The sequence below is a fragment of the Bombus fervidus genome, chromosome 8 (assembly GCF_041682495.2).
Source record: "Bombus fervidus isolate BK054 chromosome 8, iyBomFerv1, whole genome shotgun sequence".
NCBI lineage: Eukaryota > Metazoa > Arthropoda > Insecta > Hymenoptera > Apidae > Bombus > Bombus fervidus.
The window spans coordinates 10,482,481-10,506,379 of record NC_091524.1 but is presented as its reverse complement, the minus strand read 5'-3'; the positions used below and the strand labels follow the sequence as shown (position 1 = coordinate 10,506,379).

The 23,899-nt window shown below is 35.5% G+C and overlaps 2 protein-coding genes across 6 annotated transcripts in view; both read right to left on the bottom strand.

The window, feature by feature from the left end:
• The window catches only part of Jus (EB domain-containing julius seizure protein), a 41,910-nt gene extending 18,279 nt beyond the window's left edge, over nt 1-23,631 (bottom strand). For 2 of the 5 annotated variants that reach the window (XR_011800371.1, XM_072008149.1), the window contains exons 1-2: nt 23,208-23,625; nt 22,710-23,126 (exon numbers count right to left, since the gene is read on the bottom strand). Coding sequence is in view for 3 of the 5 variants with exons in the window: in XM_072008149.1 (XP_071864250.1) it covers nt 22,710-22,893 (184 nt within the window). In the remaining 2 variants the exon portion in view is untranslated. Of the gene's footprint in view, nt 1-22,709; nt 23,127-23,207 lie in introns of all 5 variants that reach the window. The other 3 variants (XR_011800372.1, XM_072008146.1, XM_072008148.1) reach the window with 3 other exon arrangements.
• Nucleotides 1-23,899, bottom strand: part of LOC139989657 (short-chain-enoyl-CoA hydratase) — an 80,096-nt gene that overhangs the window by 53,563 nt on the left and 2,634 nt on the right. The gene's annotated exons all lie outside the window — the stretch shown is intronic.

The window sequence follows — 23,899 nt, the reverse complement described above, 5'->3', positions numbered from 1 at the left end:
AATACATTAAAAATTGTCTACTTCACCTCATGACATTCGTATCTCGTTACAGTGGTAATGAAATCCCAAAGTGACATGAACATTTTTTAAATGATAAACGCTCAAATACTTTCCTGAAACGCTATATACTTAAGTGGGTACCAATCGAACATCGGATCGAGAACGATATTATTCAAGACTTCTAAAATATAAAAATGCTTATGCATAGATTATTTCACACGGGTAATACGTACCGATCGGTATCTGAAGCTCGAACACGTACTTTTATTGGTCTTATACACGCAACTACGTTTACCATTTTAAGACTTCATGTCGCCGATTCTACTTTGACGATTGTTCGATGCTCGAACTGTCATTACGTATGTTATCATGTGTGTTACCATCTTTGCCATTTATAGTTATGTCATATATAAAGATGTCAGAGGATCGAGAGCTGAAATATAATTTTCGAATGTTGCTGCCTTTTATTCTATTTAATATACGGTCAATCCTTTTGTTAACCAACACGTTCGATTCTTTTCTTTTTTTTTTCTTTCTGCTCTTATCCCTTTTGAGTCGTAACCGTCTATACTTCATCATTTATACCCTTTGAAATAAACGAATAAGAAATAGAATCGCAATCTTTTACAGAAATATTATGGATTTTCTTTAGCTTCTAACAGTTTATATCGCAATGTTTATAGCTGTTTAAACGAACGAATAAAATAAATATCTTTTCATAGTAAACATTTGGACTTTTCCCCTCGTTTATAGCTGCTGAAATGAGTGAATGAGAGAATAAAATAGATGCTTTTTTTATGGACATAATTTAGATTTTTTATAACGCAAGAATCGAGAACAAGTACAATTCCCCAAGAGGCAACGATGAGCGGCCAGCGAATCCTATGCGTCCTCGTTTCCCTTTGAAATACTTGCCGATAAAAGCATAATTTACGTCTCTCCAGGGAGAAGGAAATTCCAAGAACAAAAGATCATCGAGCACTTAGTATCTAAACGTTCGCACCTATTACGGCACTATCTGTTTTGAATCATATTGAGATATAAAAATGAAACATCCCTTGAGGAAACATTGCGTGTTTAAAAATTACTTTTTCTTTATTTTATCACTCTTCGTATATCGTGTTTTTTTTTTTTATTCTTTTTCGATCATTCTCTTGTTTTTTATTCCTTTGTTCAGATGGATGGAATTTGATTAAATTTGCAAGAGTATGATCGAAGTGGCTACAATTAGACTGCGGATATTTAGACTACAGACAACTGCAACGTCTCTTCGATCAAGCCATCGCGTACCGCAAATCACAAATACCAAATTCGCGTGACCTCTCCAGCGCATGAAAACAGATTGAAAAATCTAATCCTCCCTTGGTTATTGCCCGCGTGCCTACTATGAACGTTAATTATCCGAGGGTATAAATAAAGATCTCTCGTTAATCCCTTGGCTCGTTAAATTGATCGAACTGCAACGTTTTTTTGGCTTTTTATGAGCGCATGACGTTGCGGTCGACAAGCGAATGACTTTCTGCAGAATTGACAGAATCACAAGTTACAAGCTGCTAGGATTAAAAAATATCCTGACATAACGGTAACAAGTTTGACGATAAAGTATGCAACGTTTCATAAATTAATTTAGAAGATCTCGAGATATCTGAAATTATGAAGGAGAAATTATAAAGAAGTACTTGCAACTTGTCAGTTTACTAATGTTACTAGTTGGTAAATTATCGTGCAAAAGGCACCAGGCTTCCATAAAAATCGATTTCCCCGTCGGTTTAGCCCCGATCAACGCGAAACTGGTGCACACGGCCAGTTGCTGGGGCGACTGACTGTGTGAAAAGTCGCATAATAACAGTAATGGCAAAAAGTACAGCCAGCATTTACAACGTTGCGTGAGGAATGATAGTCATCGACGTGTGCCCGTCACGCCACCACCGGAGGCAGCCAACCCCCTTTTGCCTCTGACGACGCGCTCTCTCACCTAGAAAATTTCCAACCCTTCCACACTCTCGCGACCACGACATAGCTTTCTTTCTTCTTCTTCAATTTCTTCTTCTTTCTTTTAGCTTTCTTTCTTTGCTTCTACACTCGAGAACAGAAGAAAGCATGTGGAACTGTCGCAATTCATAGCCCGGAGAGAAGTTTCAAGAGCGGCTATTTGCTAAAATGGAAGTGAAAAACGTAGTTGCGAGGATACAGAGTAGCCTCTTAGAGGAAAACGAGAATTTTTGTCAGTTTTTCTTTGATTCCTTCCGTCTCTGCTTTTTTAGTAATACTTTGCGTCGGTTGCGCGTTATATTGTTGCAATGTACGTGAATGAGAAATTTTATAAACGTAGGGAACTGTGTCTCCAAATTGTTCCTATATCGATTATTAAACAATATAGTTTTTTTTTTGGATATCCTATTAATTTTAAAATAATTTTTATTTGCAAATCGTCGAATGTGTACGTACAGAGTGATTTTTTAGATTTAGTTAAATTATTTTTCGATTATTTCTTTGATATTTTTGTAGGTTTCATATTCCATTGTCATGCACAGTTATCTGCTAGGAGATTTGAGATATCGCGGCTTCTAAAATTTAGAGAAACCCTATGTTATATACAATTGAATCCAAAGAATCGAGCTTTGGCATACAAATTTATAAAATTTCTGAATTCACCAGTGGCTATCGTTTAACATTTTCCATAACATAAACATCAAAAGATTTGCATACCAGTGGGTAAAATAATTCACCTATATCTTTTTCATTTATAATAATATATCTCCTATGTTTAATTTCCACTGGCAGTAATCTTCCGAGTCATATTTTCCTAGCTGTCGTTTAATAAATTGATCAACTATTATTATTTCGATTTCGTGGACATTTACAAGCTTGTATCCGATAGCGATCAGGTTATCTAGCTGAAGATGACTTCATTTAAACGATGCGAGAAACACTAGGTGGTAATGGGGTTGAGCTTACAGAGTTTGCCAAGAGATTCGCTTTAACGAGCTTGAGGATAATTTTACAACGCATACAATATTCGATTATTCCTAATGGATTCCTGTAGTAGTAAATTTCAAGCTTTCGCCGTTAGAAATTAATTTAATCGAACTTTGTAGTACTTAGGCTACTTTATATTCTCATAAAACACTCTTTATAAATCTAAATCTTTTCCTTTAAAGAGCAAACTTCGTAACATAAATCTTTATTCCACGCGAATTTACATCTGTATTATGGTCAATTTCAATGAACTGAATATTTATAACACCTTTTGAAGAATATTCTTTTGTTAAATCAAAGAAGACGAATGAAACTATTGGTTTTTGTTTTTTCACTTCTATTAAACACGAATTCTTTTTTCTAGAAATTTCATTCGTTTCTTTCTACGATAATCAAATTGTTTTATTTTCAACAAATATCGCTTCTTCGTTTTCAGTAGAAAAATTGGAAAATTATTCAACTATTTATTTTCTTATTACGTCGGCTTTTAACCATTACATATATCAATTTCACACCAAGCGACAAATTATGTCGAAAACATGAGAAATGCGTGATATTTCATCGGTGATACCACACGTCCGTCCATTGTACGTGGCGGAACTTCTTCCCGCTGTGATAAATTCCCACTATTACCGAGGATATCAGTTTCCAGATTTATTGGCTGCTTAAATATTCTATTAGATATCGCAGCTAGTGACAAATTTTACGCAACAGATAGCTACGGTTTAAGTGTTGTGGCAAGTGTACACTCAACCCTGTGGATGTCCTGTGGTTCTATCAAGGCACAATTCACTTTTCTACCAAAAATTGAAATTCGATATTGAACTCATAACTCACGGTCGTACGTACGTACACGCTGCGATTCGAGACTTTCTCTCTTTAAAAGCTAACGAGAGCTTAACTTTGTTTCAAACTTGAAACATTGATTAATAGCTCGATAATAGCCAATAGCGTCATTTTTCCTGGTATAGCAGCTTCCGTAACATATCGAGGTGTTAAAATTAAAGCATCGATCAGTAGAAGCGTTGTATGGAGGATTTTATAAGAACAAATTTTCAAAGAAGTAATTGAGCTTTCCGAATGAAGAGCCTATAGAAATATTCTTCAGTCAAATAGCCGAATTACTTTAGAGGCTGTCTTTTAAAATTTCTGCCATTTTAATTGTTAATGGGAACGTAGTCTTAAAAAATCAGAACTAAACTATCAGCAGGAAAGAACTTTCAAGGGGAATAATATAATCGAAGATTAGCCACTGTATTTTATAGTATTTATGAGTATGAGCTTTCCGAATGAAGAGCCTATAGAAATATTCTTCAGTCAAATAGCCGAATTACTTTAGAGGCTGTCTTTTAAAAATTCTGCTATTTTAATTGTTAATGGGAACGTAATCTTAAAAAATTAGAACTAAACTATCAGCAGGAAAGAACTTTCAAGGGGCATAATATAATCGAAGATTAGTCACTGTATTTTATAGTATTTATGGGTAGAACATATTTCGTGAGCTAATATCTCTTCAAATTTCTAAAAATTTCATCGTCGGCAAGATAGAAGCTAGAAATCTCCAGCGAAATGATATTACGACACGACGAAAGGTATGTAGAATCTTCTCAGGTGAAAATACGACGAATAGATTTCATAGTCTCGGACGTAAACTACCTTCGAATTTGTAGGATACCTAAGATGCTAAAGAGTATTCGCCAGAAATTTGAGATTGACAAACGCAGCTGGTGTTGAACAATGAGCTTGTGAAAATGTGACACGATATATGGGAATTACGCACAACTGGCACTGCGCATAAATTTCAAGTAGTTACGTTATTATCGTCTCTGTAGGCAAAAGTTGTTCTGTGTTTGATATAGGGGAAGTTAACTGATTAGATTTCCGTAATTCGAACTTTAACTTAAACTTTCAACGTTGTCAACGGATCTCTCCTTTCAAGCAAATTGAACTCTTACATACCACGTAAATAAATGAAAAGTTTTAACGAAGAGAATTATTGAATTTTGCCATAAGGCATGAAATGTATTCATTAATTTTGAATTCTTGATCTATTACAATTATTCAATTCTATTTAAGTAATATTGAAACTTTGATTGGTTCAAGTATATATTGAAAAAGTTGGAAGTAAATTTATATTAGAAACTTATACTAATACTGACTATTGCTGACAAACTTTAATTTTTCTGAAACTTCGTTTAATAGAGTTGAAAGTTAATCGCAATGAGCAATGCGATTAATTACAGTAATTAAATCGTTACGTTTCTTTTTAGTAGTTTAAGCAAACGAGTTTGAATAAGTTAGACGAAGTCGGTAAAAAACTTGAACGTTTCATCTCACAGGGGTTTGAACAGGTCATTGCTCGACCATTGCAACCCTCGTTCGCTGAAACTTAGATTATCATGATGGCCTTTTTCGTAGAAGTACTAATTCAGATTCTAATAATAATCGAAAAAAAGGGTTGACCAAAAGCGTAGAACTCTATTGGCAATAAACGTATTTCATTTACAGCGTCTCATATATTTCAGTTACTGTTATTTGTTGCTGTATCATAACAATTATGTGTTATTAATATCACGACTGTAAGTTACTTCATATTATAAATTTCATCATACGTACCGCAATTATTAATATTTATTTTCTGTAAAAGATTGAAAAAATAATATTTTATATTTGCCTGAAGACTTTCGTAATAAAAAAAATGTCTATCTGTAGAATTTGGTATGTATTATTACGAAACTTGTCGTTATTACGCAAGGATATTTATTAATTTTGATAACTTACGATTTGTAAACTTTCACTGATAGAAATGCAAGAAATCTAGACGATAAAAAGGCAATTATTTTCATTCTTGAATGCTTTGTTATTTTATCAAACTGTTTTATTAGACCGAGTTAAAACGTTATATTCTTTAATCTTGGAATAATTATTAGACAATCGATTGCATTATTTATTAATTGCCAAAAATTTCTTCCTAACGCTCTAACAAATTTTTGTGGCATATTCCTCATTTTCCTTGGAAAAAGGATGGACGAATGATTTAAATCGAGCCCGTTGTCTTCAGCAGACTGCACAGAGAATTGTTCCTAGCAAATTTTTTGATATATCGCCTCGCTTGACCCATATTTGTGGACTAAGAATCCGCAATTATGTATGTCGTGTCTGTTTGCAATGAAAACAGCCATCAGAACCAGAGACAGTTCTGAACAAACGAAATATTTCTAAAATAAATTTCTGTCTTTCAAAACATGTCCAAAAGAAGAGATGCTAACTTGACATTAAATAAAAAATCTAGATGTTGGCTTTAACGCAGGTACTTTCGATAAACCTGCAATTAGAAATTTTTCTTTGAAAATACCGACGATCCTACTCGTTCCTCTTGAAACCTTGATACTTCAGGGTTATAAGAATCATGTACGCGATATGAAAACTATTAAAAGTTATTTGAGACCTATTTTAACAATTAGTTTGACGTAACACAATTATTAAATTTAAATTTTCCGATGAATTCAAATATTTGTATTATATTTCCTAAGATTATTCAGAATGTCAGAAGCGTATTACTATCAATCGGGATGTAATCCTTCAGAGAAAAGGAATTAAAAACCATAAATAGAATTTTATTAAATATTGACTTGTTTTTAAGAAAAATGGCACGAAAATGCATCAAATATTCGTGCGATTAATGACTTGATAGATAATGTACATTATATAAAATATATAACGTGTTCATATTTTGTATAAAAAACGAATAACATCCGGAAACATCGATATGAAAATATTTTTGCTTTCAAATCATCAATCGCGTATTCCGTATCGAAACGCACCGTATCCTTAGTTGGCTTCATTTTGAATATTTCATCCAGCTCATCCGGCAGGATTGACGACTCTATAAAATATGAATATCATTATTTCGGGGACGACTCGCGGTGAGGATGTCTCGTGAATAATTTCCGCGTGCTCGAACATTTCGACCTCTGTCGCATAAAATGCGACCTCTTTCACGCTTTTCTCCTTCTCTCACATTGTTTTACATTTTCGAAATGGCCTCTCCGCTGTGAATATTTTTCGAGGCATCACATCGGAAAGCAAAGTAGACGATGCTTTCAGTACTTAATTGTAAGCTGTACACTCGATGTCAGTTCCTTCCACCGAGCTTCCTGCACGTACTTCCGAAATATTCTACGCGCAAGCTCGGCCATTCTAGTTCCTTCAATCGTGGAATAAAATATTTCGACAATTGCACAGTACACTGACGTTTCCCAGTTTTGTCAATTTAATTTCAGTCTTTTTTCAAAAGCTTTATTCTATTACCGAAACCAGAAATATGGGCAAGCTTAACGAAATAATGTATTTCTATTATCCTGTTAAGTGTCAAAATTCGAAATTTTCCCTTGTTCGCTTAATGTTCAAAATTTACTCAAATTTACTTAATGTTCGAAACGTTGATCACTTAATTCGTGAATTATAAAATTGAAGGAAATTGTTGGAGTGTGTTGTCAGGTCGCTAATATTATTAGTAGCAACAAAGTTTTATGAATGTTCTTTGTGATAAAAAAAGCCCTTTAAAGACTTTAGCTGAAGATCCTTTTTTTATTAATTTTATTAATCGAAGACAGCTAATGGCTCTCTGTCAAAACTTAACAATGTCAATAGAAAACTAATTTTAGCGCAGAAATCAATTTTGTTTCAACATGCAACCTCTATACCGTTAATTCTATTTCTCTTTGAGTGAAATTTTATTCCATCTATATTTTAGTCTAGAAAATTACGAATTAAGAATTTCATATAACTTGAAAAACTTTAAATTTAACTTTACAGTTCTACGGCATTTATTGTAGGTTGGTTGCTACGAATAAAAAATAAGTAAACGTAAAATTTTATGACCAGAAACATTCGGAGAATTTGTCTTACTCGTTTAAATTGAGATTTATCTTGTTCGTCGAAATAGAAAGATGCATAATAAATAATTCTCAGAAATAATGATGTTATCTAACATAACGTACGATGAATATATAAAAGTGACGAAGACTGTGAGCACACGAAATCGATTGCAAAATCACGCAGGTACCAGCCAGGGAAAGGCTATAACAAAGTATGCGAGCCACTTTCGAAAGAAGTTTGATATTTTCGAGCTAGACGTGAGAAAGCATGATGAAACATCGAACATGAAGTAATCTGTGTAACGCGTTTCCTTACCATACTGCATGCAGCTGTGAATCTAGGACACGTTTCACCAATTTCCTGTAAAAATTCTTCTAATTCTATAGCCTGAATTTTCTACAGATCCAATTTCTACAATTAACTGTTTGAGATAGGAAGTTGAAAACCAAATATTCGTCGTCCATGACAAAAGAATTGGATCAACGTTAAAATGAATTTTGTTAAAGACAGACAATAAGAAATCAATTCAAGAAATAAATCTTTCAATCTTTCGACCATTTAATGATTCTAATGTGGAATACTTTTTGCACAAATTCGTTCCAAACTATATATTCCAATTAGATTTAAAAGCAATTAAATTGAAGATTTCTATTTATTTGTCATTTTTATGATTGTGGGATATTAAGATCCAGATTTCAAGGACAAAGGGAAGCGATTCGCTTATTACTGGTATACGTAAGAAAACAGAAGGGAAATTACTTTAAAAGCAAGCAAAAACGTACGTGCGTGGTGGTTCTCAACTTTCGTGTTCATCAATGAACTTGTACTCCCAAAGTGATCTCTTACGTAACATCAAGTAATACATTACGCAACAGAGTAAGTTGCACAACGTGAAATAAGTGCATCATACTTTAATGAACAATGATTCTTTTTTCTTAGAAAGTCAAATATCGCCTTATACGATTATCGTCGTAAATTTCTTTGGGGTACGTGTAACGTAATATTTGAAACATAATATCTATTTTCATTTCAAATTGGAACGTCCTAGAATTTCGATATGGAAGTACGTTTTACAAATGATTTTACACGGTGTCGAGAAAAGACGCAGGTAGAATCTGCAGTTCGATCGTAATGTATTCGTGAACGTGTTAAATTTGACTTTCGTCGATGTAACGCGATCGAAGATGAAAATGGATCGTGCTACCCGATACAATTAAGGAGAAAATTGGTTACACTGCTGGTGACGTCCTTCGAGAGAATCGAGAACACCCGCTTGCATTTTAATGGTTGTTTGTTTCGATGAAAATGATGTTGACTTAATTCCTCTACGCTCGATATCTTACATTCTACGTTATGTTTCTTGTATCGCATATTAGACAAGTAGATTCCTCTTTAGATCTTTTCTCAGACTAGGAAAAATATTTGATTTTAGGTCCGCTTGGACCATAAAATATCGACTAACGATATTAATGGATTCTTATAAATTGCGAGCTGTAACTTGGAGATATTTCTTGCACAAATGATTCTCATAAATTGCAAATTAAGTTGTTAATGTTGTTAGTGTAATTTACGAGTGTCCGCAATAAAACGATCGTTATACTGTAATTAGTATAGAAGTAGAAATTAAATTACTTGACGTAAATAATTTTATAGGAAAGAAATTATGCAACGATTAAATCAGTAATATTTCTGTCTACAAGTTGTTCACGGTAAAAAATAATCGTTACCTGTCGCAAATTAACTAATTGATTAACACTGCTTCTGTACCATATACTTATATATAGTAATACATAATAATGTAATCTAGAATTTATAATTTGCTTATAATTCACATATATACGATACAATAGGACACGAATTAATGTTTCATATATAACACGATATCTTGTAAATTAAAGATTAAAATATTATGAAAATTCGACGATAAAAGACGACAGATTAAACCACGGTTTGAAAGCAACTAAGAAAGAAAAGAGATCGAGGTTTATTTATAAAGCGTTGTTGAAGAATGGTTATTGCTTATAACAACGAAACTTCGTGTTATTCTGTAACCATCGTTGTTTGTTATCACATCGAATTCGTAACTAGTCCAAGACTAACAGATGGTGTAGGGAATGTAGCCATGGTTCGCGATTTTGAGCTGAAAGTTAGGTGCGCGTGAGTCCGCAGTGCAGACTGCAGTGTCTTTACGTCTCTACTTTCCGAGCATTCACCTTCTAACGAATAGCAAACAAAAAGCTGCGTTTTACCCTAGCTGGATAAAATGAAGGATAGAATAACAGGGACGAAGCAACGAGCCAGGCTCGTTAAATAACTTAAACTGTTCGCTCGGTTATGTTGAAACTTGATCATCATTATCGAGGTTAATCGCTTCGTTTTTAAACACTGTCGCGTTAATCGCGTGCGCCTTGATACTAAATTTCAAGAATTTTAGAAAAATCCTACCAGTTTCATTTGACTTTCTGTTATATCGAAAAGGCTTAAAGATTTATTCGTGTAAATATACTTCGTTTAGAATGCATCGAAACTATTGCATTTTTTCAATTTATTAAACCAATATATACTTGAGAAACATTGAATACCAATCATTTAAAACAAATTTGTTTTAAATGATTAGTATTAGATATTATAATCCTCACAAAATAAATCTATCGATACAACAGTTTCTTTGTTTAAAAAAAAACCCTGAGTTTTTAAATATGGGAAAATTTCCCAATGCAATTTGTATCGCAGTTTCGTTGCCAAAATGTTATTTCCAAATGTACTTTAAAAAAGTTGAATGCCAATCATTTAAAACAAGTTTGTTTTAAATCGCTTCAGTGTCGGATTTTATAATCCTCACAAAATAAATCTATCGATACAACAGGTTTTTTGTTTTAAAAAAACCCTGAGTTTTTAAATATGGGAAAATTTCCCAATGCAATTTCTATCGCAGTTTCGTTGCCAAAATGTTATTTCCAAATTAAGAAGTAATCCAAATGTTAGAAGGTATGATAGTCGTCGTTATTTAAAAGAAAACTTCTACAGAAAGAAGACTCCGGATAAATCGATAAACAGGTCCTGTAGTATCCTATGGCGACAACATAATGCGCAAAGAAACGCATTGGGTTGAAATTTTCAAATAGTAGGACTTTTTGGGACAGGTTAATGCGGCAAGAAAGCGCATCATGCATAAAGGATCAAAGCTTTGGTCACGTCGCGTCGTCGTGTCGTCGCGTCGACAAACTGCATCCAGCGGACTGAAGCGAAATGGAGCGTGGATCGGTTGGACCGTTTTGTAAATTTAGAAGTGCGCGTGAAAGATGAAGAGAGCTATTATAGATGCTACGATTTGGCTACGATTATGGCAACGATCGTAATGAATTATAGTCTGCTGGCTGGTGGCAAGTATAACGAAATCTGGGTTTCTTCGTTAGAAATCATCGTTCTAAATCGAAACAAAGCCAGCGTTCCAAGATAAGTATCATAGAATGTATGTATTTGGTAGAAGAGAGAAGACAATAGCGAATTCTGGGAAAGGACGCGTATTTCTTACACAGAGAGAAAAATGTTCTTAGGTCTTTGAAAGAGACGATACTTCGTTCTCTACACTTTCCACGACTAAATGCTGTAATCGTGAAAAGTAAATTGTAAAAGGAGATGTTGAACAATTCAATATTTTTAAAAACATCCTTCTTCTTCCCATTCTTCTGCATTGTCCATAGAACAAAGTACGCTAATCGTTGTAATTCGGCAACAGAAAGGAAAGAACAATGAATATTGAACAAAAAATTCGCAGTTCCCTTATTAAGAGTAAAAAGCTATTCGTCGATTTAGACACTTCTTTTCACATTTTCATGCATTCCTCGGTATAATAGTAACGTGATACACATGCTACCCTAGAAAGTACGTAAAATTATCCTCTTCAAAATGCCACGTAACGAGAATTCTTTCTTCCGCGAGCGAGTAAAAGAGCGGAATAAAACGAACGTCTTTATGAAAGTCGTAAGAAGTATCACGCGAGGAGAGTGCAATATGCGTGAAGACGAGTAAACCGTGTAACAAGGGGTAACCGAAGTCGCATCCGGACAAAGTACTTTTAATTGCAGCGCAGCGACGTGGTTGGCGCTTGTTTTCCATGCGACAGGCAGATATGAACTCGAGCGGCTGTATTTTAAAACGGAGCAGCCTTAGGGCGTGTTCTAATTACGCCGTATCTCTGTATAAAAAGAGTGGCTGCAACACATGTAATTCACGGGGATGAGGTACCCCGTGATAATTAAGTGCCACGGCATCTATGTCGGTAGGTTGCTTGCCCCAAAAATAAATCACTTGTAATCGAGGGCTGGAAAACCAAATTCCATGGAAACGAAAGGAATTATCCTGCCCTGCGTCAAGCATGAACGAGTGGAAATATTCGAGCATCTCGACGATGGATACTGCGAGCAACGTTTGATCCTCAAAGGGGAAATGTGTATTTGTTAATACGGTGGCATAAAAAGATACAGACTGGATCGCGTTCTGTTTAATTTGCATACTTATAACGCGAATTTAGTTCAAATTAAGTTTAACGAAAATTAAGCCAATTCAGTTCGTGCAAATTTTTACGCGAATAATATTCGACTTTCTAAAAACAGTTTTTCAAGCGTCTGTTTGTATACTTAATGAAAAGTAAGATTGCTTTTTTAAAGGACTGTTCACAGAATCGATATTCGTATTACATTTTAAAAAACAAAATTAAATCAATTCTTTTTTCTCTTAGATAGTGGGATTGCTCTTTTAAACTCTCTCGATCAGCATCTGTTTTCTATTGGAAAAACGTCCAACTTTTTGGACCTTTTACCTTCGTTTTGTAATTTAACCTACATTCGTCTATCTTCTTAAAGAACGCAGTTAGTTTCCAGCAATTGTTTTTACGTCGTTACCTCCTCACGCAGAAATAAGATTATGTTTCCTTCGTAAAAACTGATAGAGAGTACATTATTTTACATCGGAACAATGGATAGTTAATCTTTTCGAAAAGTATTCTGAAAGCAGATGTTTTAAATCTGTAAAAAAGCTGTCAAGTGAATCGAGGAAGCTTCGGAGTATGAACTGCGCGATGAAAATGTAGAGCGCATCTGGCTAGACCAACTTCCACGTTGTTTCACGACCAACAAAACTCGTAAAAATCGCACGCGTTACCACATACCTTGACTTTTATGGGGAAATCAATTTTACAGCCGAATCGTAACGCCGAATTTGCGAACCAATTACATAATCTTAAACAAGCATTTTGTTTACTACTTAACTTGCTACTTAACTAAAACTAAAAAAACAAGGTGGTATAAACTGGAGACAAAGATCTTTTACCACGTCCAGTTTATAAACAGAAAATAAACATAGAATAAATAAAATAAAATCTAAATGGGAAGAGGCTTTATTGCACAAAGAACATAAAGATAAAAGAATTGCATTCATCCGCAGAATAAAGAACAAGAAAGCGAACTAGATAAAAACAGAAAACACCTAACTACAAAGAAGCTTCTTTGTACAATATACAACAGAGTATTTTATCTACGTGTGATAGAAAAATAGTAGCAGGAAAATAATCAAGAATCTAGGCATATCGTCATTTTCCTTGACAGGTAACAAAAAGGATTCAAAAGAACGCGAGCATATCGATCTTTTTTATCTACGGTATAGTGAATATCACAGAAAAAACGAAAGAAAAAAGGAAAAAAACAGAGAGACCTCATGTTCACCGATACCAGAAATACGCTGCTATTCCAAGATCGATAGAACCTCGACGTAACAAGCTCTTAGAACGCATGTAAACCGAAGTCTCGTATAAATCAACGACTTACTCAGTTCGTTGCGTAAATTTACCCAAAATCGAAGTGAAACGTGAGAGAAGAAACAAGCATCGAATAAACTTGGACTAATTAAAAGTTTATTATCGCCGAATATAGTTACACCGAATTTAGTTAGTTTCTATGGCAGAGTAATTTTTAAGTACGCTTCGGAAACTCGACAATGTTTTAGTCCATCTTAGATCACACAGATTCGCGTTTTAAACTCATTCGTGTTTTACATGCGAATTAAACAATTACTGTTCCTTATAAAGATCACTCTTACATAAGCAAAACTGAAATTTTTTCAAATGGAAATATTAAAAGTATGTAAAGTAACAGAAAGAGAAAATGGATAGATCGATACAACGAAATTATCGTCAACGAAGAGTAGAAAAAAATAATGATGTTACAAGCATTGGTTTTTTAGATCTATCTTGGAATTTATAAAATTTTATACCATTTTCTTGCGGTGTCTATTATAATCTTATGGAAGTCAAACATTTGTTTTTAAACAAGTTAAACAGTAACTGTGTATCCGTAGATAGGATTTTATTACAAATTATAATTTATAAATCTCTCTTACTATTTTATAATAATTGTTCCTTAAGTAGAACAATCGTATAATTCGCAGTTTCTAAAATTTACTTATAAAATTCCATATATTGTCCGAAGTTGTTACTATAATGTAAGGATATTTTTTAACACTATCGACATATACAATTTTACTAACAATGTTAACCCAATTAATGAAAGACGATCTAGATAGCAGAATGAAGAAATATACAACAAGTAAAGTTGATCGATTTGCCTTTTGGAAGACTCGATTACCACATTGAAACGCAGTCAAGCCAAGCCAAACGAAATCAAACCAAGTCAGACTGTATTTCAATTACTTAAACTCGTAGCCTGCCGAGAAAGGATGAGCAACGAGGAGGCGAGAGGAGCAAAGGTTAATCAACAAAAGAAGCCTTCTTCCAAGCAACCTCTAAGCGACTCATTAATTAAAGAGGGGAAAAAACGTGCGAATACAGGCATCACACAGAGACAGACACCGACATGTCAACGTCAGAGGTATTGTAGTTTTATCATCATTTTCTTGCATGATCTCGTTCCCTCCGACAGAAGATATCGACAACGAGTGGCTGGCCTGTGCAATTACGATGACACAAAGGTGCGATGATGAGTCATCTAATTGTCCATTGAACGCACTCTCTACGACAAACGGCAGTCTTATCCAACTACGCCACAGAAATTCAAGGGTGCCAACGTCGTGATAGTTAGCGATATAATATCATTTAGTATTGATTAGACGACGGGGGGCCGAGAATTCTTACCAAGGTAATCCCTGCACGCACGAATGTCACGAAACTGCCTTGTAATCGTGTACAACAATTTGTGCATGTTTGAAGATGTTTGTATAAGTTTGTGCGTGTGTATTTCTATTTGCATATGTTTGTGTATACGGGGTGTGTCAGGATTTAACATCCAGACTTTGTCAATACACAAAAGTCACAGGACGAAACATATTAATTGACTCTAATATCGTTTTATGACTAAAGAATAGTGGCTACTAATATTTTCAAACTTACGGAGCAGGTGGAACAATACACGTTCAGGGTTGGTAGACTATCGAATGATTAACATCTTTATCTAATAATTACGCTAATTGCATAACTCACAAGTTTGTGATTCTAACTTTTTTAACAAAGCTTTAAATCACCTATGTTAACGTCTTTTACTTGATTATACTCATAGAATATATTAACAAAGTTTGACTAATACTAGGTCACCAAGTATATATTCGTTTGCGAATGTTTGAACGTGTTTGTGCTAGACAGTGCACGATATCGTGGCGTCGCGTCGTACTCTGTTCGAGCTTAGCACGGAACATTTGCCACTGCCTAAATGTCCCGCGCGATTATAATCGAAAATCTATTTAATTGGCTTGCGCAGCGTACTGTAGCGGCCGAATATATTTAGCGAGGGCGAGGCTTACGTTAAATGCCTCCATGTTTAATTACGTGGCACATATTACCGCTCCGTTTCATTTAATTATTCGATTGCACTCTTGTCAACGTGAATCCTACGAGAAAGGATGGATTAAAGGCTAGAGAATCGTATCATTTGAGGTCTGTTAATGGAAATTGGTAATCCTGCGTGTGATTGTTTAGTATTTGCTTTCGTCATAAATTTTCCTGTTAGAAAGTGTTATCCGGGATGCTGAGACTTTTAAAAAATATTTCTCCCTTCTTCCTTTTGGGAAAGAATATTAATTAAAGGGTATGAAATAAAGGGATAACGTAACTTTTAATAATTTTACTCTAACATTCAAACTTTACGCGAAGAACTTTTATTCCATGTTCTTGACCTATTTTTACAACGAGATTCTGACTGGGAACATGAAATTTTACCGTGCTTTTTAATATGCCATTGCTTTATAAAACACATTGCAGGATTCCTCTGTTTTCACAGAAATAGAATTAATTAAAAAGTAACGTTAAAAGAATCGACGAAGGAAAAGAGATAATAAAAAAACGTGTAGCGTTGGGAACGAATGTACGTCGACGATATCTCGGTCTCCATATTCATACCGTTTCATGAACCAGCTTCATTAACCCGGAAATACAGGACGATATCATCAATCCCAAAGCATCCACCTCAAATGAATATATTTTTTTTTTTTTCAAAATTATCCTAATCATCGTACGAACGAATACTTCGTTTTATTTTTCATTCTTCTTATCATTCCCAGAGGGAGCGAGATATTTCATTACGTGTATTCGATTACGTGTATGTAGGACATCGATCCACGTGTTTAGAGTTGATGAGACATTTTTCCAGCTGATAAAATTCCAGTTTTTAAATAGTTCGCGTCGCACGCACTTTGGAATGCTTCATAAACGCTGATATCGAATATTTATTCACAACCTGATGCTCGCGCATCGATACCTCAGCCAAACCAACCAATACGAACTTGCTTAGGGTTTGTTTAGCGTTCGCTTGGCACGAAGCCACTCTCGAAATCAAGAATATGATACCGTATGATACGGCAGAGAGAGCATTCCCCGTGTGACCTTAGTCGCGAAATCACCTGCACGATAATCGAGTTCCATCTTGAGGTCGTGCTTCGAGCGAACGTTCAAACCAATCGAATATCCTCGAACTGCATGTTAGAAAGATGAAAGATAAAGGCTGAGAAGACAAGGAAGGATATCGTGAGTCATATGTACGTGAGTTAATATCGGAGTGTTTGGAAAATTAAGCGATAATTGGGTAATATTACGTATTACTACTTTTGATAACATCTTTTTATTTCTCGAGTAGCTTCGTGATTACCTTCTGTACAATTTTTAATACTTTCTGCAAGCTTCTAAAATATTAGATTTCTTGTTACAAGAAAAGAAATTTTGTAAAGGTCGGAATAAACGACAGATATACGACAGCGGTAACGAAAGAAAGTTTATGAAACTGGAAATATAAAAAGACGCGATAGCTTTACAAAATAGGTTTACGTGTATCTTTTAAAAACAGCAAATAAACGTAATATACATACACGACAGAATAGGCGTTAGCAATATGACGAAAAATTTTTAGTATAAAAGTTACTTAAATTCATAGCGTATCGATTTTATACATCCGCTATTGCATCGTATAGCTGATGAACAGAAGGGACGAGTTTGAATATTCCATCTAAATTCAGACGCTTTTTGTCTATTCGTACATAAAGTCTAAGGTTGGCTTAAAATACGATATCCTTCCTTCCTCTTCAAAATCAAATTTCAAAGCTCTTTTCGAAGGGTAGAAATACCAAATGGAAATTCATTGTTACTCAGCACTTTTCATTTGCTGTTCTATCCGTGCGATATCTCGATACTCACGATACTCACGATGATACTCAGAATCGACCTTGGCAATTTTCCGAACTGAAAGCAACACGAGACATCTTCAATAAATTACGTCGAAATTAGACGAATTTAATTAAGTATCTCGTTCGTTACGGTTTGATAACGTCGGACAACACGAGTAAAACCGAACGTTTTACTGCAACGACCGACTGCGAGCTTATTCTTGTGCAATTTGCAAATGTGCCCACGGCCACACTGCACAAAACCATGTGGTACGGTAATAGTGGCCGCTGGCACGATAGATTCGGATGTACGAAACTATATTTCGATTGGAAATACATTTAGAAAAACGGCGTTATCGCGTAAATCGAGACATCCTGACCTTTTACCATTCGCGAAAATAATAAAAAAGAAAAAAAAGGATAAAGAAGAAGTAGCAAAAAAAAAAAATAGAGAAAGAGAATTTATATCTCGCTCCGTTGCGCATTGCAGAATAATGATCAGGAAAGCCTGTTTCCCTGCGTGAAATGCTTTTCTTCGTAATCGATACGGAGGAACGCGAACGAGGCGCGATTTATTCTATTTCCCCTCGTTTCCGTCAAAAGTGCTTGTATTAAAATTTCCCATCAAACACGTTTTAAAGACATTTTACGAAAGGTAATCTGGAATCTGTTCCCCAATGAACATACGCGTTGCACATACATGATATTTAAACGTTTACGTTCTGCATGAGTCGTAGAAACCTTTTACGAATATATCAAGCGCGTTATACGAAACACGTGGAAATTTCATTGGCATTGTTACGAGACTCGACCATCGCGATTATAATGATAAAATTTGAAACAGCTCTGGAAATGGATATACGAGGTACAAGGTATTAAGTGCAAATGCACTATTTCACAGAAATGATAAAATTATTTGAACGGTCAGTTATATTTTAATAAGACTTCGCATTCGGTGAGACCATTTTTAATATTTGTTATACGTTTAAAATAGCTATTCATAGTGTATTTTTTGCCACATGTATACTTGTAGTAAATATGTTTATTAACTTTTACATACGTTTGCAGATTTATAGTTTCAAATTTCACTGTTATAATCGTAACAATTTAATCTTATCACAGTGACAATGAAATTTCAAAATGTTTTACATTGCGGATATAATATACGCATAAAAATTTTGTATGGTAGATGTTCAAATACTCTGAACCATTAGCAAATGAGTCACTGTATCTAGTTCAACGTCTTGATTTTCCTTGAAAGCGTCTAAGATTCCTCGATCAATGAGAATCGTTCATTGACAGTAAGAAAGAAAGATAAGGTATAACGTTGTTTAAGCGTTCCATTGTCCTAGGATCGATATTAACCTTCTTAGTATCGCAATTGCTGCATCAAAAAGATCCAACAAACGCGACAAACGATAAGGATGGAGATTACGTTTCCTCGAGACTTCGACATTCTATGAAAATATGATATCTTTCTCGTTACCCCTTCTCGTCGTGATCCCTTCTCCCGATAACCTTATGCAAATCTTTGCTTCTTCACAAGTTCTCCTCCCCTCACTCTTCCTATTGGGATTAAGTTCTCTTCTTATCACTCTTCCTATTGGGATTAAGTTTTCTTCTCGTCACTCTTCCTATTGGGATTATTAATAATTCAGTCAAGTTGAAAAAAGTTTACAGTGATAAATTCCCGGGAGAAACGCGTAATTCTTGGAGTTGTTCTTCCAAGAGGAATAAATCTAACCGACTCGTTACTTCTGACATCTGTTTCAAACCATTATATATACGAAGCATTGTGTTTGGACATGTTGTTGAGTAAATGATAACCGAGTGATAAATGTATTCGTTTTTAGGAAATCTTCTTTCTTTCACAGATGAACTAAAAATTAATCCAACTATCATGGTAATTCTAAATATCACGGTTAAATCGTAACGAATGATATCTTCTTTACAAACGTGTCGGAAGAGATGCGTTTCCACTTCATAACTTATATTTCATCCTTTTCAGTATCTAAGAACGTATAGATTCTAGGAAAGATCTCGTTCTGTTGCCAGCTATTAACAGATTGCGGATATCTACGCAAACTTACATTCTTATGAATACAACTAACAATGAGAAAACAGACTTATATTAAACTTCGAATATTTTCTATATTTTTCTCTATTATATCTTTTATTTCAATTTTCCGATCCACGAATGCATAAGCATCCACAATCTACCAACTACTAATAAGAACAGAATTTTTTTCAGTAATACAACTATTATCGGAAGATTGAAAGGAAGAATAAAATAGAAGATGATAAATTAGGTGGTAGAAAACAATGGAAAAGAAGGAACGCTAGCTGGTTTTACATACGAACAAGAAATACAAAGGATAGGTTACTAAGTCGGAGTGATAATGACGACCGGAAATGAGCACGATAAATTTCCGTCCAAAATGTGCCGACAGTATCCTTCGGACTGGTTAGAGATTAAAAGATTAACGCGAGATCGACGAATCCCGAAGGAATGCAAGGAACGCGAATGATATTACCGGGTGCAATTCGCTTGGATTTAACGATTGGAAAGAGACAGCTCGAGCTCGTTGGTCCAGGAAATAAGAACGCAAATGAGGGCACCAGGCAGATGGGGAAGAAATATACTGAACCTCTTGAACGGGTGATTGAACTTTCCGAGTCTGAGAACGCATCAGACTCGCGGAGCGCGGAATGCGAGAAATGTCAATTTGAAGCTCGCATTCAAAACAAGTAGGACAACAAAGTATTTCCAATGGATCAATTCTACTTGTGTGTGTTTGACTTTAACGTTCTGAGTCTGAGCACGCGTTAGGAACCTAAGAGAAGCAAGGCAGGTGAAGTTGGAGCTTGAATTTAAGACAAATGGGAGAACGAAGCACGAAGTTTCGATCTTCGTGAGAATTTTGTATTTTCAATGGATAATTTGTATCTGTGAATGTTTCATTCGACTTTGGATTAAGCTTCCTGTGTCGCAAGATACGTTAGGAACCTAAGAAACACGACACGTCGATTTAAACCACGAATTTAAAAGAAATAAAAAAACGGAGCACAAAATTACAATTTCTGTAAGAATTCTATCGTTTCGATGCGAAAGTCGTATTTTATATATTTCCAACAGAATGTAGGATATTGTAAAATATTGTACGATACTTGTCAATGTAATTCTGTAACAACAGGAGCGCAGAAGGGAGAGAAGATGTGTCGTTGCTAAAAATCGTTGCCAAAAGTAATTATTCGAATGATTATTTTTCACTACTTGACAATTTTACTACGAAAACCTTCACTGCATAATTAACAAGGAATATTCCTATGTTTTCCACTAATTTGTCATTCATTATCTCCCTCGCCATCTTTTTTGAACGTTGTCGCAGTACTTTAATAATTTTAAAGTGGAACAGAATCAATTGCTGTCTCAGCCATTTGTCGCACTTTTTTTTTTTGTTGCAACACATTCGTTACAGTTTTTTGCATTGTTGCGAGTACAGTCATTTGGATTTCATATGGATGTATTAGGGATTATCGTGTTGCTGGTACAGTTTGGAAGCTCGTAAAATGTATATGGGTCAGTTGTAAATAAATAGTCGTGTTCGATCGTGCAAAAGGCTTATTGTATATCCGCTGTGCATACGTATTTCATTGATCCGGCAAAGGGACTTAAAATACAAAGAGATCTTGACATCGATCGACACGTAGTCTCCCGTCGATGCTGCAATAATATTTGCTCGTATATCGACCGGAAATAAAAACGTGAAAGGGATGAAAGTGGAATGCAATCAGTGACATAGTCGAGATAATCAATGCCAAGTGTCTTCTATAGAAACATTCGATGAATATCTCTTTATTCTTATCAGAGAAGAAAAGGATGCAAATAATCCTTTGTCATTTTATTTTGTTTTATTATGCAGCAAGTAGAGCAAGAGAAGTTGTTAAATGGAAGAGTTGTTAAATATTTATTAGAATATAATATCGTGGTATTAAAATACAATGGTTGCAAAAAATATTGATATTTATTATACCATTGACATACTTAGTTAATTAGACCCCTACATATATATAGTATATTAAATCTCTTATTATTTAGTGGTATTTTCGTAGGACTAGAAAAATTCGGCAGTGCGAGAATGAGATGTAAAACCTGACAAAATAAAATTTTTTTAAAAAATACGAATATATGTAAATATACTTATTGTATGTATAAGAATTTTATTATAGTAGACGAACCAATTTGTGTAATTACTTAATTCATTAAGATTATAGAGATTAGCGTGTATATTTGCGTGGTGTTTGCATACTACAGTTTAAAAGAATTAAATAATTAATTAAAATCGTGGAGTTTAAAGTGTATTTGGCAACATGCACACAATTTGCATGATTCTTGTTAAACAATCGAGTAAACGTTAATTTTTGTCAAAGATACTTTTAATTTAAAAGTTTCGTGCAATGAGAAAGCCATTCGTCATTGTGATCTTATAATTGAGGAAAGTTTCGAAAAACCTTCCAAGATCACTCGAATATTCATCAAGAGTATTCCTTACTGCGGTACTTCATCTTCTGCCTCCATCTCAAAAGCGCCAACTAAAATACGTACACTTAACAAAACCTGCCTCAGACTCAAAGTTTGACATATTCTCCGCGAATATTCCTCGCAACTTATCATCCTTTCAACTCTACCACAAAACAAAATTCGTGCACGATTTAACATCACCTAAACGTGAATCTTTATAAATAGATTACGCAAATTTATAATTAATTTATTAGTTCTTATAAAATAGACGAAACAAAAATAAGGAAAAGATCTGCTCTATGCAAATAGAAGAACAATCTGCGATCTACGGATAAAAATCTAAAAACAGAGAGCAAAATTACAAAAAATTCACCCTCGATCATGGTCTACTGCGTTATATGTTTTACATAAATTATCATATGTTTAGCATCCTCGTAAATGCATAAATATTTACGGTCAAAAATTGAGAAAAGGAAAATAAAACTCAGAGAAGCTCACTCTCGGTCACGATCTAATATTTTACGTGACTTAATATATTTTTCTATTACGTGCTTTCTACATACACTCCTGCGCGTTATACTTTTCCGAAATCCATCAGAAATTCACGATCCACTCGAAAACAAACTCGAAAAAAAGAGGAAACTATAAAATTGAGAGAAAGACTCACCCTCGATCGTGGTAAGTTCGGGTGGTTCGGACATGCCGAAGACCGTTCGATCCTGCACGATCCAGCAGGAGACGAACAGGACGAGGACGAGGTTGACCGCATAGCCAGGCTTTCTCGAGGCGGTCACGCAGGACGTGGATGACGGCAGGGACGCCGTCGCGGCGACGGCGTCGGTGGCGTGCATCTTCACGACTGGCCCTGACACGCGGCCTCTTCTCGCTCACCCTTCTCTTCTCTGTCGTTGCTCACCCCTATGTATGTACGCATACGTGGTACGCACCGTGGAGCACCTGCACGCAGGTCAAGCCTGCCGTACCTACTTCCGGTATCACATATCCGCGCGATCGGCCCGTGTGATCGATAGCACGCGCATATCTCCACCTTTCCACGGGCAGCCAGAGGAAAGTAGGAAAGCAACTAGATTTAGAAAAATCGAAAATTGCCAGATGTTGAACGAGAATGAACTTAGGGCGGTATATAGACGGCTCTTTTATTCACCCTGGTCGTCAACGTCTTGTTGTACCGGCTCGTGGAGGGAGCGAAGAAGGAGAGGAAGGTTCGTAGACACGTTTTACCGCAACCACCACCACCACCACCAGAACTTCCCCTCACTGCTTGAACGACAGGTTCATGGGAACAGAATGGCACACTGCTTCTTTATTCAGTCTCCGACTTCTTCCTCCTTTTCTGCCTCTCTCATGTATACGTGATATATATTTTACTGTACGATCGATCCATCGATTCGAAAACAGATACTTTCTTGATTATATTGCTTGAGTAATGCCCCCGGTTCTCGCCAAGATTTTCATGAAAATGGAGAAGAATTCACGAGTCGTTGAATAAAACGAAATAAGAGATACACGATCGTCTTCGCCACGCGGCCAAGAGCGATATGGAGGCAGCAAACAACGACCGAATCGAGTCGGAGGGTGATCGCGACGCTAGGGCGCCGACGTCCTGCGCAATGCATGCGAGAACCAGCACGTTACTCGCACCCCCGCCTCGTCGCAGCCCCGATCGCAGCCGTGGAATCGTCGCAGGGGCGCAGAGCCCCTGAGTCATTCCTCGTGAAACAGCCAGAGAGACTCGAGGGTCGATCTGTTCCTCCGTGGCGCAACGTAAATATGTATGATTCTAAGCAAGGTACACATCGTCGACGTGCTGCTTCACGAACAGCCGTAACAGAGGGT